The following is a 20,860-nucleotide window of genomic DNA, read 5'->3' on the forward strand; positions in this document are numbered from 1 at the left end:
ACATTTTGAACAATGATAATGGGGGTTTACATTGCCATATTTTTCAGCATGATGTTTATAAGTATGAGATCGTGAAAAATGAATACCACACTCCGTGCAAAATCTTGGCGTTTCGCGACATGTTTTCTTATGAGCGTTGAACCAGCTTCGGGACTGAAATCCTTTTTTGCCACAAAATGGACATTCGTAGCCTCCTTTTGCAGTAACATCATGATCTTTACGATGGACATTACGAGCTGAAGCAAATCTAAATCCAATACCACAAAGATCACATTTATGAGGTTTGTCAGGTCTGTGAGACACCTTGTGTTTCTTCAAATAAGCTGCAGTAGTAAACCCTTTCCCACAAACATCACAAGTAAAGGACAATTCTGTGTTATGAGTGTTCTTATGAGCAGATAGAGTACTATACAGTCTAAAAGCCTTCCCACAAACAGCACATTTATAAGGTTGTTCTCCAGTATGTAAAGTTATATGTTCCTTGTATAGTATTTTAGTACGGAATGTTTTGTTACAAACTGTACAGGTAAATGGTCTCTCTCCTGTATGAACAGACATATGAGTTTTAAGAAGTGATTTATTCTGGAAAGTTTTACCACAAACTTCACAACAACAAGGTTTGGGAGAGTAAAATACTTTTTCTGGAAGTGAATCACATGTTTGACCTGGTGCTAAATGAGTTTGACGATGATTCTGATACTCTTCTACAGATAATAAAATCTTTGTGCAGTATTCACAACGATAAACACTATCATGGGTACTATAGTGTTTATTCAAACTGGTCTTTTGTCTAAATGATTTATCACACTTAGTGCATTGGAATCTTTTACCTTTGACATGTACAGATTTGTGACGTTTTAAATGAATGCTATCCACAAAGGACTTACCACAAACCTCACACATGTAAGGTTTAAGTCCAGAGTGTATTTTTTTGTGAACCTTTAGTGTTCCACCCTGTCTAAATGATTTATTACAGATGTCACATTTATACTTCTTCTCTCCAGTATGTATATACATGTGATTCATCAAGATCACTTTATTTCTTAAATATTTATCACATATCTTACACTGCACTCCTGAATCCGGTCTGTGGGTTGCTTTATGAATTTCCAAACCGTAAGCAGTACGCAGGCATTTCCCACAATCATCACATTCGTATACCACTTTATCATGAATTTTCATATGTTTTCTGATATCTCCCTGATTGTGAAAGGTTTTAAAGCAATCAGGACACTGATGAGGTTTAAATGGCTCGTGGATTACCTTATGTTTCTTTAGGTAATCCTTCTTAATAAATGACTTATTACAAACATCACAATTAAAGGTTTCACTTTCAGGATTCTTGGTGCTGGTGTCTGAGATTTCATTCCCATCCACAAGCTGTCCTTCTTCATTAACTGAACTTTCCATTTGTGGGCCTTTGGACTCTTTCCCTACAATAAGAGTATTTGTGCCTTGAATTTCTGTTGTTTTGGCAACCACTAATATGTCTTTGGTACCATTTGCATCTTCCTGCTGGTGGTGATTCAGCTTCCCTTCACCCTTGACTGAAGGTGTCTTAGGTGTTTGACAAACAAGGTTCTCCCATGTATCATCATTTGCTCCTGCATTAGTATCTTCCAAGCCATAATCATCAGCATTGTCACTTTCTATTTCCTGTTTTTCAACTAATAGCAGACAATCTGAATCTTTACTAGGTGCTGATTTGACCTGAGAAACAACCTCGTTCTTTTCCTGTGGCTTTAAGTGCAAAGTGGAATTTTCAATGCTTTCTGTAGTTTCTTTGGATTTTAGGATTGTTTTTGTGTGCTTCTTGTTTCCATGGGTTTTGTTTGGAGGAGGAATGACTATTTTCACCACTGGTTTCACAACTTTGGTGATCTGTTCTGGTTTTAAGGCTTCCTGCAATTATAAATATAAAACAAGAGCAGTCTATTTCAGGCCTATAAGATGGGTCTTTGTCTTATAAATTTTGGTGCAGGGTCAGTAACCACCTTCTCGTAGACATATTTTAAATTGTAAACTCACCTCTTTGTCTTGTAGTATTTTGATACAATTTTCTTTCAATATTGTACATTCCAGTTCTTCAGAAATCTTCAAATATTTCTCACAGTTTTCGTTGTTTAAAATTGAAGACAGAGCTTTCTGACATCTGAAACATAGTTGACATTGTAATAAAATACAGAGCATACAGCATAACAGCAGTCAGTATTCTTTTTCATTTTAATCCACCAAATGATCATAATTATGGCCCAATAAACACAAATGACAATATGCCACACCCACTTAATGAGTGACAGGTACAGCTAAATTGAAACATTAGCACATTTTTACGATGGATCAATGTTAATATAAGAATTATAATGGATTTTGTTACTAGCATACACAAATAATCATTTTTATTTCCTTCAGTGTTTATTTCCCCAAAATAGTAACAACATTCTCATCCATGTTACAGAATGTAAACAACAGGGAATATTCAGAGCTGATTGAATGCTGGACAAGTTTATCAAATTTTCCTTTTCAAAAGTCCAACCACTTACCTTATAAACAATGATTCTAATTTACAAATACTGGCAGCTTGCATCAATTCTATCAAAAAATCATCGTCTATTTTATGATGAAATTCAAATTCATCTGTATATACCCATTTTATCATAGCATAGGATACTTCATATCTCATATCTAGAAAATACAATATAGCATAGCATAGCATAGGATACTTCATATCTCATATCTAGAAAATACAATATAGCATAGCATAGCATATCTCATATCTAGAAAATACAATATAGCATAGCATACTTCATATCTAGAGAATACAATATAGCATAGCATCTCATATCTAGAAAATACAATATAGCATAGCATAGCATATCTCATATCTAGAAAATACAATATAGCATAGCATAGCATAGGATACTTCATATCTCATATCTAGAAAATACAATATAGCATAGCATAGCATATCTCATATCTAGAAAATACAATATAGCATAGCATACTTCATATCTAGAGAATACAATATAGCATAGCATATAGAACATATAGCATAGCATACTTCATATAGAAAATACAATATAGCATAGCATACTCCATATTTAGAAAATACAATATAGCATAGCATAGCATATCTCATATCTAGAAAATAGAATATAGCATAGCATAGGATACCTCATATCACATATCTAAAAAATACAATAAGCTTATAGCATAGCTATCTTTATATCTCATATCTAGAAAATACATTATCCATTTTAGAGTTGGGACACATGCTGAAAATAGGTCAGTTATTTGAATATCCCATAGCGTGACAACAACATGTTTTTTTAAGTTCAATTATAATATTTCTAATAGATTTTATCATAGTATACTTCATAATATAATACACATTATAGCATAGCAATTATACTCCATATCTCATCTAGAAATTATTCATTCTATCATTTATATCAAATACACTACTCTCTATACAGACCTATTATTACAGACCTATTCGATGTCACATTGCAATGTTGATCCTTTTCACAAGGGCAAGCTATCATAAATTTCGTCTTATACCTTGACTGCAATAGACACATTCCTTGTATCATGGAATTCAGAAAGCCAATCAGAGACCTTGACAGAAAGATTGTAAAACATTATGTTGAGGTCTCTGGTTTTATTTGCTAACAGATTCAATCAAGTTGCTATATTCTGCGAGATAAGAAAGTTAGCTATTATTGCATTCAAGGTATAAGACGAAGTTCGTAATAGCCTGCCATTGTGAAGATGACTACATCTCTTAAATTTTGTTACATTTAGAACGAACCTGTTAAGTCTAGCATGTCAACTTTATCAAATTCATTGACTCCCCAGTTATTTCCACTAGCAGCTAGAACAAATCTATGAGCTTTGATCTGTGTACCTCCTTGTAATAGTATAGTTATATCACTGAAAAACAATATAATAAAAACTGAATATTGAGATAATTATTAAATGATATGGAGTTTTAGAAATATAAAAACAGAACCTAGAAAAACATGTTTTTGTATCACGTTATGCGATCTTCAGACAACTGACCTATTATCAGTCTGCATCCCGAATTGTGATGTATCGGCACAATTAATGTTTAGCCCCCTTTAATAACTAATGACACAGAATCCTTGTGTGTATAAGAAATTGTGTCATGTTTTCATTTTCCAAGTATGATTTTCACATCAAAATTTCCAAAAATTCATCTCTGACTTTAAAAATTTGGATTTTTTTCATAATTCCTTACTTCTAAATGTTTTCAAGTGCTTAATAGTGAGAAAATTGTAAGTAATTTGACAAATTTCTACAATTTTCTTCTCTTTCCTTCTCTAATAAATGAATCGCGATAATTATCCCAATGAATCATATCGTTGGATGAGTATCGTATTGTGTATCGAATCGCAACTTCAAAAATCGTTGCAGCCCTATTAAAGACCTGTGCTAGAGGTATTAATGATGGAAAACTTCTCAGTTAAAACCCAGGTTACAAGCTTTATAATGAAATATAACAGAAAAACAATGAAATTATGAAGTGACAGTTTTAAGTGGAGTTTTACATCCTAGTGAGTTTGTTTTGCTCAAATAATTTATTATGTAGCCTAATTCTTAAAAAAGGGGAGAGGTGGGGCAAGGTGAAATGGAAAGGAACGAAGGGGCGATTTATAAGCTTATGGATAATTTAGTGGTAATTTGGGAAGGGGTGAAGGGGGATCTGAAGGGGCAAAGTGGAAAGGGACAAATTGGGAAAGAGGCAAATAAGGAAAAAGGCAAATTGGGGAGGAGGGAAACTTTAGAAAAGGGCAAAAGAGCATGGGGCAGTATATGAATAATTTGGGGACAATTGGGAAGGGGCAATATGCGAAGACACTGATAAATCATGCTCTACTAACCTGAACAAATCATTGCTAAACAATTGAGCAGCCAGTAGTTGAAGTCTTGTGGCGATAGGAACTTCTCCATCTTGATTCTTCTCAGATGATATCAAACAACGATATGTTTTCTCAACAGCTGATAGATGTTTTTGTAATCTATCATATTCCTGTTTCAAACCACCCAATTCTTTTCCTAATGCTACAGTAACTGTAAAAAAGATAACAATGAAAATGTGAGGTTACTCTACTACCCAATCTAATCTAATGTGATCTAACGAGATTTATACCAACGTCATGTGTACTGTTGATGTCCATTTCAACCAATCATAGCGTTGCATTCAGGACCTCTGTCTAAATAGAGACTTTGAATTGTGGAATAGCGATACCAAAATATAACAAACATAAATAAACAAAGTACAAACAATTCGAACAGCAAAATGAAACAACATTTTGGCGCAACATAGTTTATAGGTAGCAGCTTATGAACTTCCACAAGAGGAAGTATGATGTGCGAAGTGACACGAGGGCGATTTGGTTTTTCCACTGATTCTCGGTCGAAATTGAATTAAAAAGAATGCGGGAACATGACACAAATTATCCATAGAAAATAACCTATTGAAATAAGTCTTGAAGATCAGGATGTATTGCTAAGATCTAAATTGAGCCGAATGTTAAACGGTTGTGTAGAAAGCTGGCTAATCAAAGATAAATTCTTACCGTTTGCCGCCATCTTGGACCAAATCGTCCTTCATACAAAATCGTACCTTATCACGTGACTTCTTAGTTCATTCGAGTACAGTTGCACGTAAACATTCAGTAACTATTTCCGATATACAAATATAACATCTTTAGCAGGTGATTGACTAAACTTTCGTTCCGTATTCATATTGGCTTTTAGAGTGCGTGGCCTAAATAGAATTTTATATTCAAATTTCCTTCAAGAGTCTTAACTTAATGATGAGAGAAAGTGCATAATGTGCGTGATGAGGGAATAAAAAACTTTTAAAAAACTTTTTAATTTTTTTTAATTGAAATATCGATGGATCTGTCATACATCCTGCGAGACTGAGATGGGCTAACTGGTCGCCCAGTTATTATCATAATATATTATATTCATATAGAATGACATGTCTTACGTGATAGGCCTACGGTGTTATGTAGCCTACTGTAAGATACGCGTGTTGTTTTCTTTCAAAGACCCTTATTTCTTGAATATGTAGGCCTATATATAAACGGTACATTCAATAGCTCATTCACAAATGCACGTTTTAAATCGGCCAATGAGTAATGTTTAACTGTAAGTTATTGAAGAGACACTTTGACCTATATCAATAAGAGTTTCCACCATGATAATGATTACATGAAACTCGTCACTGGAGCGTATTATATAAGTATCAGCATTCACATAATATATGAATTTTTAAAGGGACAGTTTAGCCATTTTCAGGGATTGATTTTTTGATGTAAATGAATGTAAACAATACTAAAAATGTACAAAAATCTCACAATTCCTTCAATTTCTATTTCTATTTAGGTCTTTTCTATTTATGGCAGAGTCTCAAAAAGACGAGTCGTTATTTTAACTTTCAAACACATGGATTTGAAAACTAAAATTTCGATGGTGAGCTGTGAACAGTTACTGATTAGCTTAGCTAAAGAATTTCTGTATCTGAGACTAGGGTCAAACGTATGGCGAACTTGTCCCTTTAAAATAAAAAAATTCTCCGGATATCCTGATTGAACATGTAAAAGCAGCCACGATTTTTTAAATTACGTATGCCTTATTGATTTCGTCGTCTTGGTTGTCTCTTTTTCGTGATATTCAATTGCTCTAAAAATAGATTGAAATATCACCATAAATTCCCCTTTGTAATGTGATCAGACACGGATTCATTCAATTCACTTTAGACTAAACGTTTTATATTTCAATATTATGACACTGCAGTTTGTTGGGACATGTAAAGTTAAGAATTAATAACATAGGATATTGGATAAAGAAAGAACAACGAAAGCTCATTGGTTACTGTTTATTTTTTATTTGCCTTGCTGGCTTATAGGGCCCCATTTTAACTATTGGTATTGGAATTGAATTATTACTTCCGGTCTACCTTCAATGTTGATTTTCTTTTTAAGGTAAGAATTTATTATACATATTATATAGTATAACTTATCTTTTCGATATCAATAAGGGAAGGGGGGCGGGGGGGGGGGGGGGGGTTGAAGGGGGCACCCCTAGAAAATTTATGGAACTCTAAGAAAATTCAACACATGATTATTAATCGTTTTTGCCCCAAAATGTTTTTCAGAATATACCAAATAAGTTCAAATATTTCGAATTCTCTCCTCAATTCCTCCATGGGAACCTTGTGCATTAAGGCGCTCTCAAGGGCTCTTCCACATTTTGAATTCCAACGCCGATAACTGTGTAAATCCCATATCCACAAGCTACAAATTATTTCAGTCTGTCTCCTATTCATAATCCCGTATACTGGTGGCTGATATACAAAACTTTTATATAAATATTGGCGAATCGGACCTCTGAGATTGGACCTTACATGAAAAAAAGCGTCTTGTCGTTCGGATTGGACAATAAACCGAGGCCCTATGTGCTACACGCTGTGCGTTAACGATCCCTCGACAGTTCGAACCGAAAAAGAGTAGGCTAATAACGATGTCCTGGCCAAATGTCCCTCATTGCACTCTGCATGGCGTTGCTCGTCTTCATTAGCCACATGGTTCAGAAAAATAGGACGTAAAACTCGTCGGACAACAATTCCGTATGGTGTACGGAAAAACCATATATATCCCCAATGTGTATCAGTTAACTAGAAAACTTTCTTTATTAAGTCACGTGGTCATGTTTTATCAAAATACAGACGTCGGAGGGGAAAGGAACGAGGCAAAGAGAAGGTATAAGTATCGCCGATTGGTTAACAACTTGTTCTGGATGTTTTTTAGTAAAAAGGATGTTAAAATTCAATACGTGAGATAAAGTTTATATTTACTGTATAAATAATCCACATTGATGCGTAATCGACCAAAAATACACACCGAGTCATAATGTTCCCAAATTCACATGGACTCCTTTTAATTGTCGACACGACAAAGATCCCTATACAGTTCAAAATGGGAAAAGGCGTAAGAGAAGGGCTGTCCCAGCATATATTTCTTCATTACTCACTGCACTCATATGCAAACCTCTATTTCATTTCATTCGATGGTTAAGACTATGGTAAAGGAATGGGGCAGAATAGGGGTGCACCTGATACCACGCTTGATAACCTTAGGCATTATAATTGATCAACATCTAAATTGGAATGAGCATGTCAATTATATTTCAAAAATCCTTAAGCAGAAAATCTTTCAAATGAGAAAATTAAAATTACTTCTCCCTCCTGATTTGATTAAACTATTTTATACAGCACATTTTAGGTCTCATCTACATTATTGCTCATCTATATGGGACACTTGCAGTCAAAAATCAATTGCTTCTCTCAATTATTTACAAAAACTTTCTTTTAAACAAATAAACACTTCACCAATTTCACAACACATCAATCATTGGCTAAAACTCTAAATCTTTAACTGTTTCTAAAAGATTTCTTCTCAATAAATATTTATTTCTTTACAAAATTTCCATCAAAAAATGTCCTTCCTATCTGAATAATATCATAATATATAAATATACTAAATACTCTTCAATGAACTTACGGTGTAAAATACCAAAACCTAAAAACCATCTCTTCAAAAATAGTCTAAAATATACAGGTCCCTCTCTGTGGAACTCTTTACCTCTTTCTATACGATTTTCTACTAACATAAAAAGTGTTAGAACAAATGTATCAAAATTTATTAACACCCACTTTAAAATTTAAAAATGAATATTTCTCAATGTATAAATTAAAAAAACCATCAACCTTCTTCAATTATTTTGTGTTTTATTTTTATATTTTCATCCCTTCTGCCTAGCTTGTATACGATTTGTGCGCAAATAGCCTTCTTCAACATTATTTTATTATACATGTATTGTTAACTGAGTATTATGTCCATATTATTAGTATTTCTTTCATTTGTTTTGGTATTTTTTTTTTTTTTTTTTTTATAATTTTCATGTTATAATTTCACCGGATAAAATAGTAAAGAGGTCTTTGGCCTAATTTTCACCCTTGTCATTAAAGATTTTATTATTAACCCTCTTGAACCCGCTGACCTTTTATGAAATGACAAAAATATATACCAGATTTATACTACATTTAAGTCCAATTTAAGGAAAAATGAAACATTTAGGAATTTTATACACATTATAGTGCATATCTATTGTTGTCCGAGTTGGTAAGATTCAGTCACCTTCAGTCAACCAATGTTTGTTTATTTGGTTTATTATAAATGACTCGGCGATCAAGGAAGTTTCTTAAGAACAAGAAAGAGATCTGACTGTTTTTTATAATCACTTGCTTTGTGATTATTATACTAGTACTGTTGAATGTTAGACACAGCACTAGGCGTTTTCTAACTTTTACTTTTGTCATTCGACCTGATTTATTTGTCAAACAGCATATTTAAAGGGGTTGTACCAAGGCTTTATTGTCCATCAGGTCTATTTATGGCTTCTATTTGCATCAATAGCTTATGTCTTATAACCACAGACGTTTGACGTTTGCTTTCTGTGTTCCACATTTACATCAAATTTACATTACTTTAAAGGGACAGATTCGCCATCCGTTTGTCCAATCGTACCTTAGTCTCAGAAACGGGATTTTTATATTTTTTTAGCTAAACTTATCAGTAATACTGTTAACAGATCACCGTTGAAATGTGAGCCTTCAAGATAGCTCCTCTTTCAATTATAAAGTATTTGTTGTGCCCCGGGTCTTCACGTTAAGAGAATAAAACCCCACCCTTCCCCGAAACCCTTTATCAAACCTCATTTTTCAAATGAAAATGTTGAAAAGTGGTAGAAAATCTTTTGTAGAAAATAGAATATTCCTGATAATCCTGGTAAATAAAGTTTTTGTTTTCTTGATTATTGCAGATCTGGAATAGACGAATAGAATCCAACCGGTCTTCTGCTAGATAATGTACTTCATGAATCCAATAAAAATGGACGATTCGTCAACTGGGACATGAAGATTTATTAGTACCAACTAGATCGTCAAACAAACAGAAAAGAGGAATCTATTGAAGTATAAAAATAAAAATCCAAACAAAAAACTTCCGTTATACTATTATCTATTCACAGAATGGTGTCATTATCAAGGCTAGTGCTGGTTGGTCTGGGAATTACCATTGCTGTTCAAACTTCAGGTAACAATTAACAATGTATCTTGACAATTTCTGTAATGACGTGAATAGACGAGGTATGGTGTCCGGTGCGGAATAATCAATACAAACGAAAATAAAAGAAGTGGACACGAGGTTTGGGTCCGGACACGGTGTGGACACGATACGTTTCTTGTATTTTCTACAGAATCGATAATCCTACACCGAAAACCGCACCTCGTCCATTGGCGCATAAGCAGAATCATTAAAATACTGTAAGTTGTTGTAGAGCGTAAGCGAAACTTTCACTGTAAACGGTGTGTAATGTATCTTCACATTGTGAATACTGGGAGTAATATCAGACAAGGTATTCAGTATGGACGTGTGTCACCCAAAACCCAAGGTTACTGAAGCCATCAATTTCCACACTTTCGATTGTATCCTTCAAATTTGATCATTTACTGGATATTTCATCGTCTTGGTCTTGTTAAATCCCATTTACAAACAAATCTAGATCCTTGTTTAGTCGTTTAGCGGCAGGGTAATGATTTGACGCTTCAATAGATTTATCGTATTCTTCAGATGGATGGAAAAATAAAAAAGTTGGTCAAGTCAACTGGAGATCAAAACGAGAAGCAACTGTTTCTTATCATATTAACCTTCTACTGTACATAGATTCTGAAATATATTCCAGGTAAGATTTTTATACCGTGGCAGGAAGTGCTAGCCCTTTCTGTAGATACCTTGCTTGTTTGATGATTAATACATTTTTTTGTATTATAGTTTTCCATTATTTTAAAGATTGAAAATTACTCCATTGACAATTATTTACGCTTTGTGAACGTCATAATATGACCTGTGAATCAACTCTGTTTGAGTAGCATATTGCACATTAAACCGACAACTCCTCCAAACCGACATTTTCCTTTGCTCCAGTTGGGTGGATTTTCTCTCATTGTACCCTGTATGGCGTTGTCCGTCTTCATTAGCCCTCATAGTGCATAGAAGAAGAACGTAAAACTCCATTTATTTCATTTTATTTCAACACGTCCACAATCATTACATAATCTATTGTATGACAGGTAAACCTCATAATTAGGAACGATATAAATATTGATGATTTTGTCGAGTAACCAATCCATACGAAACAACGTATGGTAATTACATGGAAATACATACAACATAACCACAATTTGAATTTTTAAAACTACTATTTCAACAAAGCCTTCAAATCACATTTAAATTTTATTTAAAGCCATTTATGAAACTGTTAATCATTTTAGCATTTTTAAAAACTCAACTTATTAAGTCGAGGTAGAGATTCAAAATGGTATGAACTACGTTCGTGCGGTTCCATGCGAGAACAATACGTAGTTTCGTATTGTAGCTAATCTCTTGCGTTTTGTTTAGTAAATGATTGCACATACAACCCGCAAATAATATTTGAGTAACTCCTCTCGTATAAAAACGGCTGTCTTTGTTAGATTATATATTTAATACTGTGTTGTTTGCGGCTTATGAACCTTATGAACTTAGATTGAGATTTGTATAGGTACGTTACACATGTCAGTTTTCTCTTTGTGACCTGTCACTTCGTAGTTCTGTCGTATCGTATCTTGCTTTACAACAATTTACATTAAAGGGATTGTCAAAAGGTTTTCTAAAATAAATTATGTTTATCGGGGACACTGATAGCATCAATTTGCGTCATTCAATCAGACGTCCGTGGTTCCTGCAATTCCACTAAAATTAAGTGTTTGCTCACTAATCGTAAAATCGTAAAATATGCTTTATCACATAAAGCCCTTCACGATTAGTGACGTCATCAAACACTTAGTTTTAGTGGAATTGCAGGAATTAATGATAAAGGGTCTCGTAATTTTCTCTTTTCTATATGAAAGATTTTATAGCCGAACCACTGGTAACACTGTTACAGAAAGAGCAAACCAAACTGAAACAGATATTAAACAGTATTATATTTTATATGCCAAATCCGTAAGTTTGTATCTCCTATTATTATTATTATTATTATTCCCTGCATTCATAAATACGTTAAAATCGTACATATTATGTTTCATTTTAATAATAAAACACGTCGTACACATGAGCCTCTTCCAGTTTTGCGATTTGCTGAAATCATACCCCTCAAGTATGAAGACTGTGGTAGAGACAGATGGAGGTGTTATTTCTAAACACTCTGTATAGATGATTATTCAAGAAAGCTAACGGTTAAATGTGTTTACATTTCAGATGAACTCTATATATTCCGGTATAAACTCATCTCGACTAGAAATAAAGATTTCACTGGTAGACATCCTTATATCGAAGGTATTAATTATATCATAATAAAACATATATATATATATATGGTTTATCACATAATGGCCTTCGCGACTAGTGACGTCATAAGACACTTAGTTTTAGTGGAATTGCAGTAGCCAAAGACTTCTGATCGAAAATTGAATGGAGTAAATTGATGCTATCAGTGTTCCCGAGAGAGATTAATTTTTTTTAGAAAACCCTTTTACAATCCCTTTAATTCGGCTTCAGTCCACAAAGCGTGTAGTGTTGTTAACCTCTATTTTACCTTATTGACTATTGACTTATCGACTTGTGAACTTTGAATTATCGAATATTATAATATCGTATCAATGTTGACTATATATATCTGTTTTATTTTTTATCAAAAATTGGATGAACTCAAATATGAAGTAGGTTATGCATAGCCTGTCTTAACACACGATGTCTCAATTGTTAAACCTTGTATCAAAATTTTAATTTTATTTTTTAATTTTAAGAAAAATTAACACTTCAAAAACTATTGTAAAGATTGATGTATTGCTACAGGCAATAGATATAACTTGTTTTTAGGATCAACATAATTAATATTCATGATGTTACAATCTGACACGAATACATGACAATCTTTAATATTACAGTGTATGAGTACAGACAGCCCCTGTCGGTCATGTTGATTCCCCATCTCATACAAAGCTATTTGGATAAAGTAAAACATTGTACCATCTTTTTTTTTCGATTAAGAACACGGTTTTATTGACGACGAATCTAACGTAACCATATGCCCTATTCTAGGAATCTGAAAGATGGATCATTGTCAGACCAGACGGAAAGATAGTCACTGGTAGAATACTGGACTCTTTTTACACACAATTGAAAAACTACAAGTATGGACATGCTATGTTGATAACTGGACGCGAAATAATCAGCAGCAGGGACGAAATGGTCGCAGGTACATTTATTACTCTTTACACATTATTTTGGAAGTGGAGTGCACATGTAACATGTAATCCACGGAATTGTAAATTGTTGAAACGTTCTGTACAATAATACTCAGGGGTATATAGTCTAAACTGATGATGACAATGTAAATTGTTGAAACGTTAGGTACAATAAAATCTTACAGGTATTATAAACTGATGATGACAGTGTAAAGTATTGAAACGTTGTTTACAATAAAAACTCGGGGGTAGTATTTAAACTATTGATGACAATGTAAAGTGTTGAAACGTTGTGTACAATAAAAACTCGGGGGTAGTATTTAAACTATTGATGACAATGTAAAGTGTTGAAACGTTGTGTACAATAAAAACTCGGGGGTAGTATTTAAACTATTGATGACAATGTAAAGTGTTGAAACGTTGTGTACAATAAAAACACGGGGGTAGTATTTAAACTATTGATGACAATGTAAATTGTTGAAACGTTGTGTACAATAAAAAGTCAGGGGTAGTATTTAAACTGTTGATGACAATGTAAATTATTGAAACGTTGTGTACAATAAAAAGTTAGGTGTAGTATTTAAACTATTGATGACAATGTAAAGTGTTGAAACGTTATGTACAATAAAAAGTCAGGGGTAGTATTTAAACTGTTGATGACAATGTAAAGTGTTGAAACGTTGTTTACAATAAAAAGTTAGGTGTAGTATTTAAACTATTGATGACAATGTAAAGTGTTGAAACGTTGTGTACAATAAAAAATCAGGGGCAGTATTTAAACTATTGATGACAATGTAAAGTGTTGAAACGTTGTGTACAATAAAAAATCAGGGGCAGTATTTAAACTATTGATGACAATGTAAAGTGTTGAAACGTTGTGTACAATAAAAAATCAGGGGCAGTATTTAAACTATTGATGACAGTGTAAAGTATTGAAACGTTGTGTGCAATAAAAACTCGGGGATAGTATTTAAACTATTGATGACAATGTAAAGTGTTGAAACGTTGTTTACAATAAAGAGTTAGGTGTAGTATTTAAACTATTGATGACAATGTAAAGTATTGAAACGTTGTGTACAATAAAAAGTTAGGGGTAGTATTTAAACTGTTGATGACAATGTAAATTGTTGAAACGTTGTGTACAATAAAAAGGCAGGGGTAGTATTGAAACTGATGACAGTGTAAATTATTGAAACGTTGTGTACAATAAAAAGGCAGGGGTAGTATTGAAACTGTTGATGACAATGTAAACTCATGGGCAGTACTTAAACTGTTCATGGCAATGTAAATTTTATGAGTTGTATGCCATATAATTGTGTTCTGTAATTTCAATAATATTCCACTCTGTGTAGGCTACATAAGTTAATTAATTTGCAGGTCGAGCAGAATTTTACTCAATTTGTCAAGCGAATAAAAAGAGTGTATCAGTGGTTGTAGATCGAGGAAGATTTGAGAGTGTCAGAACAGCCTGTCACGAGTTGGCACACAGGTAATCATTAATCACTTCGAAAGGCTTTCTGGCCTAATTATGTGTATTGGTAGCATATGGTTACTTTAGGAGCTTCTCCAATTTTATTTTTGTATAAATAAACCAAGTACCAACGATCAGAACCGCAAAGCGGAATCCGAAACCCAAACAACATAATGGCAAAACATTGGTAGCAGCCAATGCAAAGTGGTATCAGGTATCTAGAAGAGTAAACATACCGTTCTTGGCGCCACTACCGTCATAACTGAAAAATATACACGACAAACACTATAAAACCAAACGTGCCAACAAAATTTGACCGATGAATTTTAAAAGTTCAAGGGACGTAACTGATGAAAATATATTTATCTAATTTCAATAGTCAATATTCTGATATGAAAAAATGTTGCAAACACCCACATCCATAAGGAAGCATTTAATAATGAAAAGTGGCGTCTAGTGATCAGAGTAAGCATAGGCCTGGAACAATACAAAACCTAGTGTTATAAACGTCACCTGTGTAAAACAAGTTTTAAATTTGGTCGTTAGACAAAAATATCTACGAATGCCTACGATGATAGACCTAGTAGAAACAGATATCTTATATTTTTCAATTAGTTCATGATGGCGACCGTAAAATTTCTCAAGGACGTTTTTAATTCGATTCGGTAAATACCATTGTAGTATTAGTTTAGATGTTAAATGTTTCGATAAATCAGAGTAGAAAGATCGTGTTCTAGAGTATCGAACGTTGGAAAATGCGGAATGTTGCTGCACTTAAAAGTAAATTTGACCATTGGAAAATCAAAATCAACATGCTTGTCAAATAATTTTACCATCCATAAGCCATAAGTATAAGGGTTATTAATCACTTGAAATCCTTTGGCGGCCTCTTTGTGTATCGGGTACATTAAATGGTTCATTGATTTACTGTTTAACAAATGTATAACCAATTTAGTATTAGATGTGCCACCTGCAAAACTTTGTCATGATGTTATGTTATGAAGTGGTCACATAAAATGATGACTGACCAAATTTTACAATTGAGGGGAGATAACTGTGATAACAAACATATAAATTTCAAAAGTAGGTCAATACAAAAACTATACACTACAGAATCGACAGGCTAAAAACAGATGTTACTGACCAAATTTCAGAACTCAAGGGAGATAACTGCGATAACGGGAACAGGAAAAAAATATAAAAGAAAAATTATCTACATGAGGAACTTAAATCCAAAAACTAAATCCTGTATCAACCAAATAAAAAAAAAAGTTCCAAGATCCGAATCAAGCCCTCAATCCAAAATAAGAGTTTGAAATTAGACTACATTGTAATTATTGTAACGTTTCAGTTTGGGAGTAAATCATGATGCCACAGAACCAGGATGCCTGGGAAGTGACCAATATATAATGGCTGGAAATTCAACCAATGTTAATATCAGTAATAAGTTCAATCCATGGCGATTTTCTAGCTGTTCTGTTAAGAGTTTGGTTGAAAAAATGGAATATATTACAACTCTCAGTGCTCAGTGAGTATAAAAAAAACAGTCTAATTAAAATTTTTATTTTTGATTCAGTCACTTCAGTTGGGGTCTAAAGAAGACCTTCTTGAACCTTTGACTGATTGAGGACACCACCAGCCAATCAGATGCATGTCCTTTCCAGTACGACGTAAAACTTCATATGTCTTTATTTTACCAGAGAACAGCAATGTCTAACACGAAAAGAGTTTTCAAATATTGACCAGACATTATTTGAGAATCTTGAACCGGGTCAAGTGTACGCTCCTGATCAACAATGTCAAATGATACGTGGGTCGAATTCATACTTTTACAGAGTAAGTTTAAATTGTTATATTCTATCAACTCATTTCGTGTTTAAGTTATCAAGTTTAAGTTAACTTTTATTATTTCACCAATTGATTTAATGTTTTAAGTTATAATTTTCATCAAGAAATTATGGTGGATTCGTTCGTGATAAAGTTTCTTATTGGTTATACAAGTATATTATTAACTTCTTAATAACTTATTAATCAAGGTACCCTAGATTTGAAAGTCTTAATTACAAAATGGTACGGTCGTTGAACAATAAAATAAATGTGTGCCTTTCATCATATCCGATTGGCTCAACAAGATCATCAACAGTTCGACATATTTACAGCTTACATGTTAACCTACTTTTGAATATATATGTTTGTTATAACATTTATCTCCCTTGAGTTGTGAAATTTGTTCAGTAATATCTCTTTTTAGTCTGTCGATTCTGCAGTTTATAGTTTTTGTATTGACCTACTTTTGAATATATATGTTTGTTATAACAGTTATCTCCCTTGAGATATGAAATATGTTCAGTGTATCTGTTTTTTAGTCTGTCGATTCTGCAGTTTATAGTTTTTGTGTTGACCTACCTTTGAAATTTACATGTTTGTTACCTCTCTCGAGTTGTAATAGCAACATAATTTTGGGTGTTTACCACCACGACATGACATCCAATGGCGTTTCTAGGAAAAATTAGTTTAGAGGGCCAGCAGGTGCCAGAAAGACAGGATCTTTTGTGAACCTCTGTTGTTTGTGAACCTCTGTTGTTATCCTTTCAAATATAGCTGTGATATAGACTAAAATCCTACATTTGTGCTGAAACAGTCATTTTGTCCAATACAGGATGGAACCCAAGGTGATAATGTATGTACGAATATGAAATGTGTAATTGGTAACAATTATACAGAATACACTGCGGCTGAGGGAACATCGTGTGGCTCTAAGAAGGTACGGTACGAAATTTTTATCCTTTTAAGAACACGTTCAGTCAAAACAATTCCGTTTATCCAATGACACAATCGGAGGCAACAATTGTATAGTAGTGGAGTCCTCAAACGAAAAGTACCATCAAATGTTTCTTAAAGAGTAAGCATGGTCTGCTACGCGCGATAACCCCCACCACTATGCAGTTGGTTGGTTGTGTGTTAACCATTTAGATACTTAATTTGGTACATATTTTTCTGGGGTTAGGGGCTCTCTAGGGGGTGGGGACCCGTGGACTTGGTTCAACGAGTCCTTAAGGTAGTTGAACCACTTACTGGGTTTAAGGAATGTGTTTAAGGAATTTTATCTAGAGTAAGGGATTCAACAGTATTACATAAAACTTATTATTTCTGCTCATGCCAATTAGGGATTACAACGCACGAAACACTTTGTTTCATTTTATATTATTTTATTTCAGTGGTGTCATTTGGGACGCTGTGTATCATCAGAACAAGTGCCAGGTACTTTCTATATTTCTATTATTTCGCTAGCTAATAATGTTTATTTGGTATTTAAATGTGTATAAATTGTCCATTTAGCTCTTTAAGATGGGTTCCCTTATTTTCATTTATGAAAATGAAAATGCTAATACTTATATGAATAGAAAGTAGAGGTGTTCTTATGACTTGGAAAAATACCAGTTTGTCTCATATGTCCGTAATTAATTCATAATTAGCTAAATAAGAAGAGAATTACCAGCAGAATTCAAATGAGTGACCGATCAAGAAAGGCCAAAAATAGTTTTTTTGGTTTATCCCGACTGTACTTACATGGACATTTAGAACTTAATGATATAATTAAAAATACACGATAATTCATTAGAAACACCAATTAATAAAATAGTTTGCTTAATTTGACACCTACAATATGGAAATCCATCTTTAATGTTTATTGTGTATTAAGATTTGTCAGCTCTGCACATCTTTCTGAAAGTTCATTTAGCTCTTAATGTTGATCGTGAATTTAGGTTTGTCAATCTGACTACTCTTTCTGAAAGTCCATTTAGCTTATAATCTATATCGTGTATTTGGTTTGCTATTTTGGCTATCCATTTGGAGAGTCTGTTTTTTAATTTCAGAAAAGTGTGTGTTTGGTGACATGCCTACACACTTTAGACTCAATGTAACCATCAAAAAAGGGAGTACTGAAATTCAAATGCAAATGACTTGCCCAGAGATAGCTCAGTCATTGCCTTCTCTCTGCTACTTACCGAACATTGTCACTAGGTGCTGTTCTTCTTGTGATAAAATAGCAACTTCTATTACGGGTTGGTATCGATTTTTATTTAGAAAATGAGTTTAACACTTGTCATATCGACATAATCCTAACTGTAAACTGTTTCATTTTACTCTGTTTTGCGTTGTCAATTTCGTATTAGCTCTTAAGGTGCAGTGGAATAATCTGCTATTATATAACAGGATCAGTAAGGTGTGACTTTGAAGTAAATGTGTGATCAAATTTGATTTTTTTTTTTGCGTTTTTTTATCAATCTTTTGCCAGTTGGTATAGAAGACGTTTTCATTTATCGCCATCATATATCACCTGTAATATATAACAACAGTTCACAGATATTGAAACAAGCATTTACGTGTATGTAGGCCAAAAAACTCCATTAATTTTCTGTCATACATGACTTTCTATATAGGTTGTCAATATGGAGATAAGATTTCGAAATGTTCAAAATCACATTGTGATGAAGTTTACTCTAATGGTAATGTTGGAGCTAGTTTGTGAGTATTAATTTCCTATCATCTTGAACGTCATATTTAACATTTTTCACACGTAAATACCCCATAAAAGTGAAAAGAGACTACAGGTTGACCATACATCTCGATCTTTTTGCACTATCGACTGATATCTGCATCCTGTTAGTAGATTTTGAGTATTAATATTTAGTCATCTTGAACACCCTGCCCAACATTTCATACTAGTAAATACCTCATGAAAGAGATAGAAGAGAACGCCTGACCATGCATCTTCACAATGTCAAGCTATTCCGAACGTCTTATACCTTGCCTGCAATAGCTTCTTTTTTGACGTACAAAACTTTTTAATGCATAATGCTGAGAAATCTTTTTCTGGTGGAGGTTTGGTACCAGGGTCCCCAGTGTGACGACACGTCATAGTATTACTTCGTAATTTGCAGTTGTTGTGGAACGTGTAATCTGACATCACCATTTGTTTGTCGCGATCGGGATGCCGAGTGTAGTTCAGATGTTTCTGGTGGAGCAGATAGATGTTACGACGCGAAATTTGCCTACCGATGTTGTAAGACTTGTGAAAGAGCTCGTAATCTCAAAAGAGCAGGTGAGAATCTTCCTTAAGTGGCATTTAGTAATCGGACATTATTAGTCTCGTCTTATTAGCTTGATGAGTCGAATATCTGAAGTCTGAGCTGATATTGGGGTAATGCATTGGCCATCTTATTATTAGAATTGGGAAAGGGAACAGAAGGGTGATTTTAGCGACTCAATGATTTATTATGTTAAGTATGGTGTAGGAAACTGAACTTCCCATCAAATAGACTCTCTGCTTTGGAGGAAGCCGACGTATCTGACATGGCTTAAATCTGCCTATTTCTCCTCTAGTGTATTAATTTGCTGATTTTTTTAGCCTCTGGACTTTGACCCAAGGGGTGTTGTTTCTACGGGGCTTTGGCCTCCCCGCACTTTCAAATTTTTTATCATTTTACATAGTAAAAGAATGGCCTGAGGGCTCCCTGAACAATTTTGTGGTCCCTGCTCGCTCTGGCATCAGACTCCATTCATTTGCTTTAAACTATTCACAGGCTGTGAGTATGGAGATAAGGATAGACAGTGTGGTGATAAGAATTGTGATAATAACTATTATAAAGAACAGTGTTGTGAATCGTGTTACCAGGATGTGACGTCATTTGGACACAGACCAATAGTGGCTCTTTCAGATTGGATTCTGCTGGTGATGTCATTTGTGTTCCATTTAAGAAATATTGAATATTAGAAGAATTTTTGAATGTTTTGATATATTGTGGATGTGAACAGAAGGAAGAGATCAGTATTAGTGAACTTTGTATTTATTTCACATTGAAAGTTATTAATTAGCTATTTAAACTTTCTAAGACAATGCTTCCTCCTTTTCATATCAAATTCTCCTGTTAATATCTCTAACACTATATCAATCATACATTCTTATCATGAACTTTGTTATTTGTTTTATATTGCTGAGC

At 33.7% G+C, this 20,860-nt stretch overlaps 2 protein-coding genes across 2 annotated transcripts; one reads left to right on the forward strand and one right to left on the reverse strand.

The window, feature by feature from the left end:
- Nucleotides 1–1,323, reverse strand: LOTGIDRAFT_82815 (hypothetical protein; the record flags this gene model as incomplete). The annotated part of the gene is made up of 2 exons (XM_009046386.1): nucleotides 1–641; nucleotides 687–1,323. Coding segments are annotated over 2 exons (1,278 nt in total), but the record flags the coding sequence as incomplete, so codon positions are not given.
- A 5,664-nt stretch (nucleotides 1,324–6,987) lies between these two features.
- LOTGIDRAFT_237268 (hypothetical protein) lies at nucleotides 6,988–20,634 on the forward strand (the record flags this gene model as incomplete). Its single annotated transcript, XM_009046387.1, has 15 exons — nucleotides 6,988–7,019; nucleotides 9,919–10,190; nucleotides 10,728–10,839; nucleotides 12,047–12,140; nucleotides 12,396–12,473; nucleotides 13,239–13,395; nucleotides 14,762–14,873; nucleotides 16,207–16,383; nucleotides 16,556–16,691; nucleotides 17,515–17,619; nucleotides 18,074–18,116; nucleotides 18,734–18,922; nucleotides 19,301–19,385; nucleotides 19,802–19,962; nucleotides 20,444–20,634. Exons 2-15 carry the CDS (start codon nucleotides 10,127–10,129, stop codon nucleotides 20,632–20,634), a joined length of 1,704 nt encoding a protein of 567 aa, XP_009044635.1. The 5' UTR covers nucleotides 6,988–7,019; nucleotides 9,919–10,126.
- Nucleotides 20,635–20,860: the final 226 nt, after the last annotated feature.

This window comes from Lottia gigantea (assembly GCF_000327385.1).
Source record: "Lottia gigantea unplaced genomic scaffold LOTGIsca_100, whole genome shotgun sequence".
In the NCBI taxonomy this organism is placed as follows: Eukaryota; Metazoa; Mollusca; class Gastropoda; family Lottiidae; genus Lottia; species Lottia gigantea.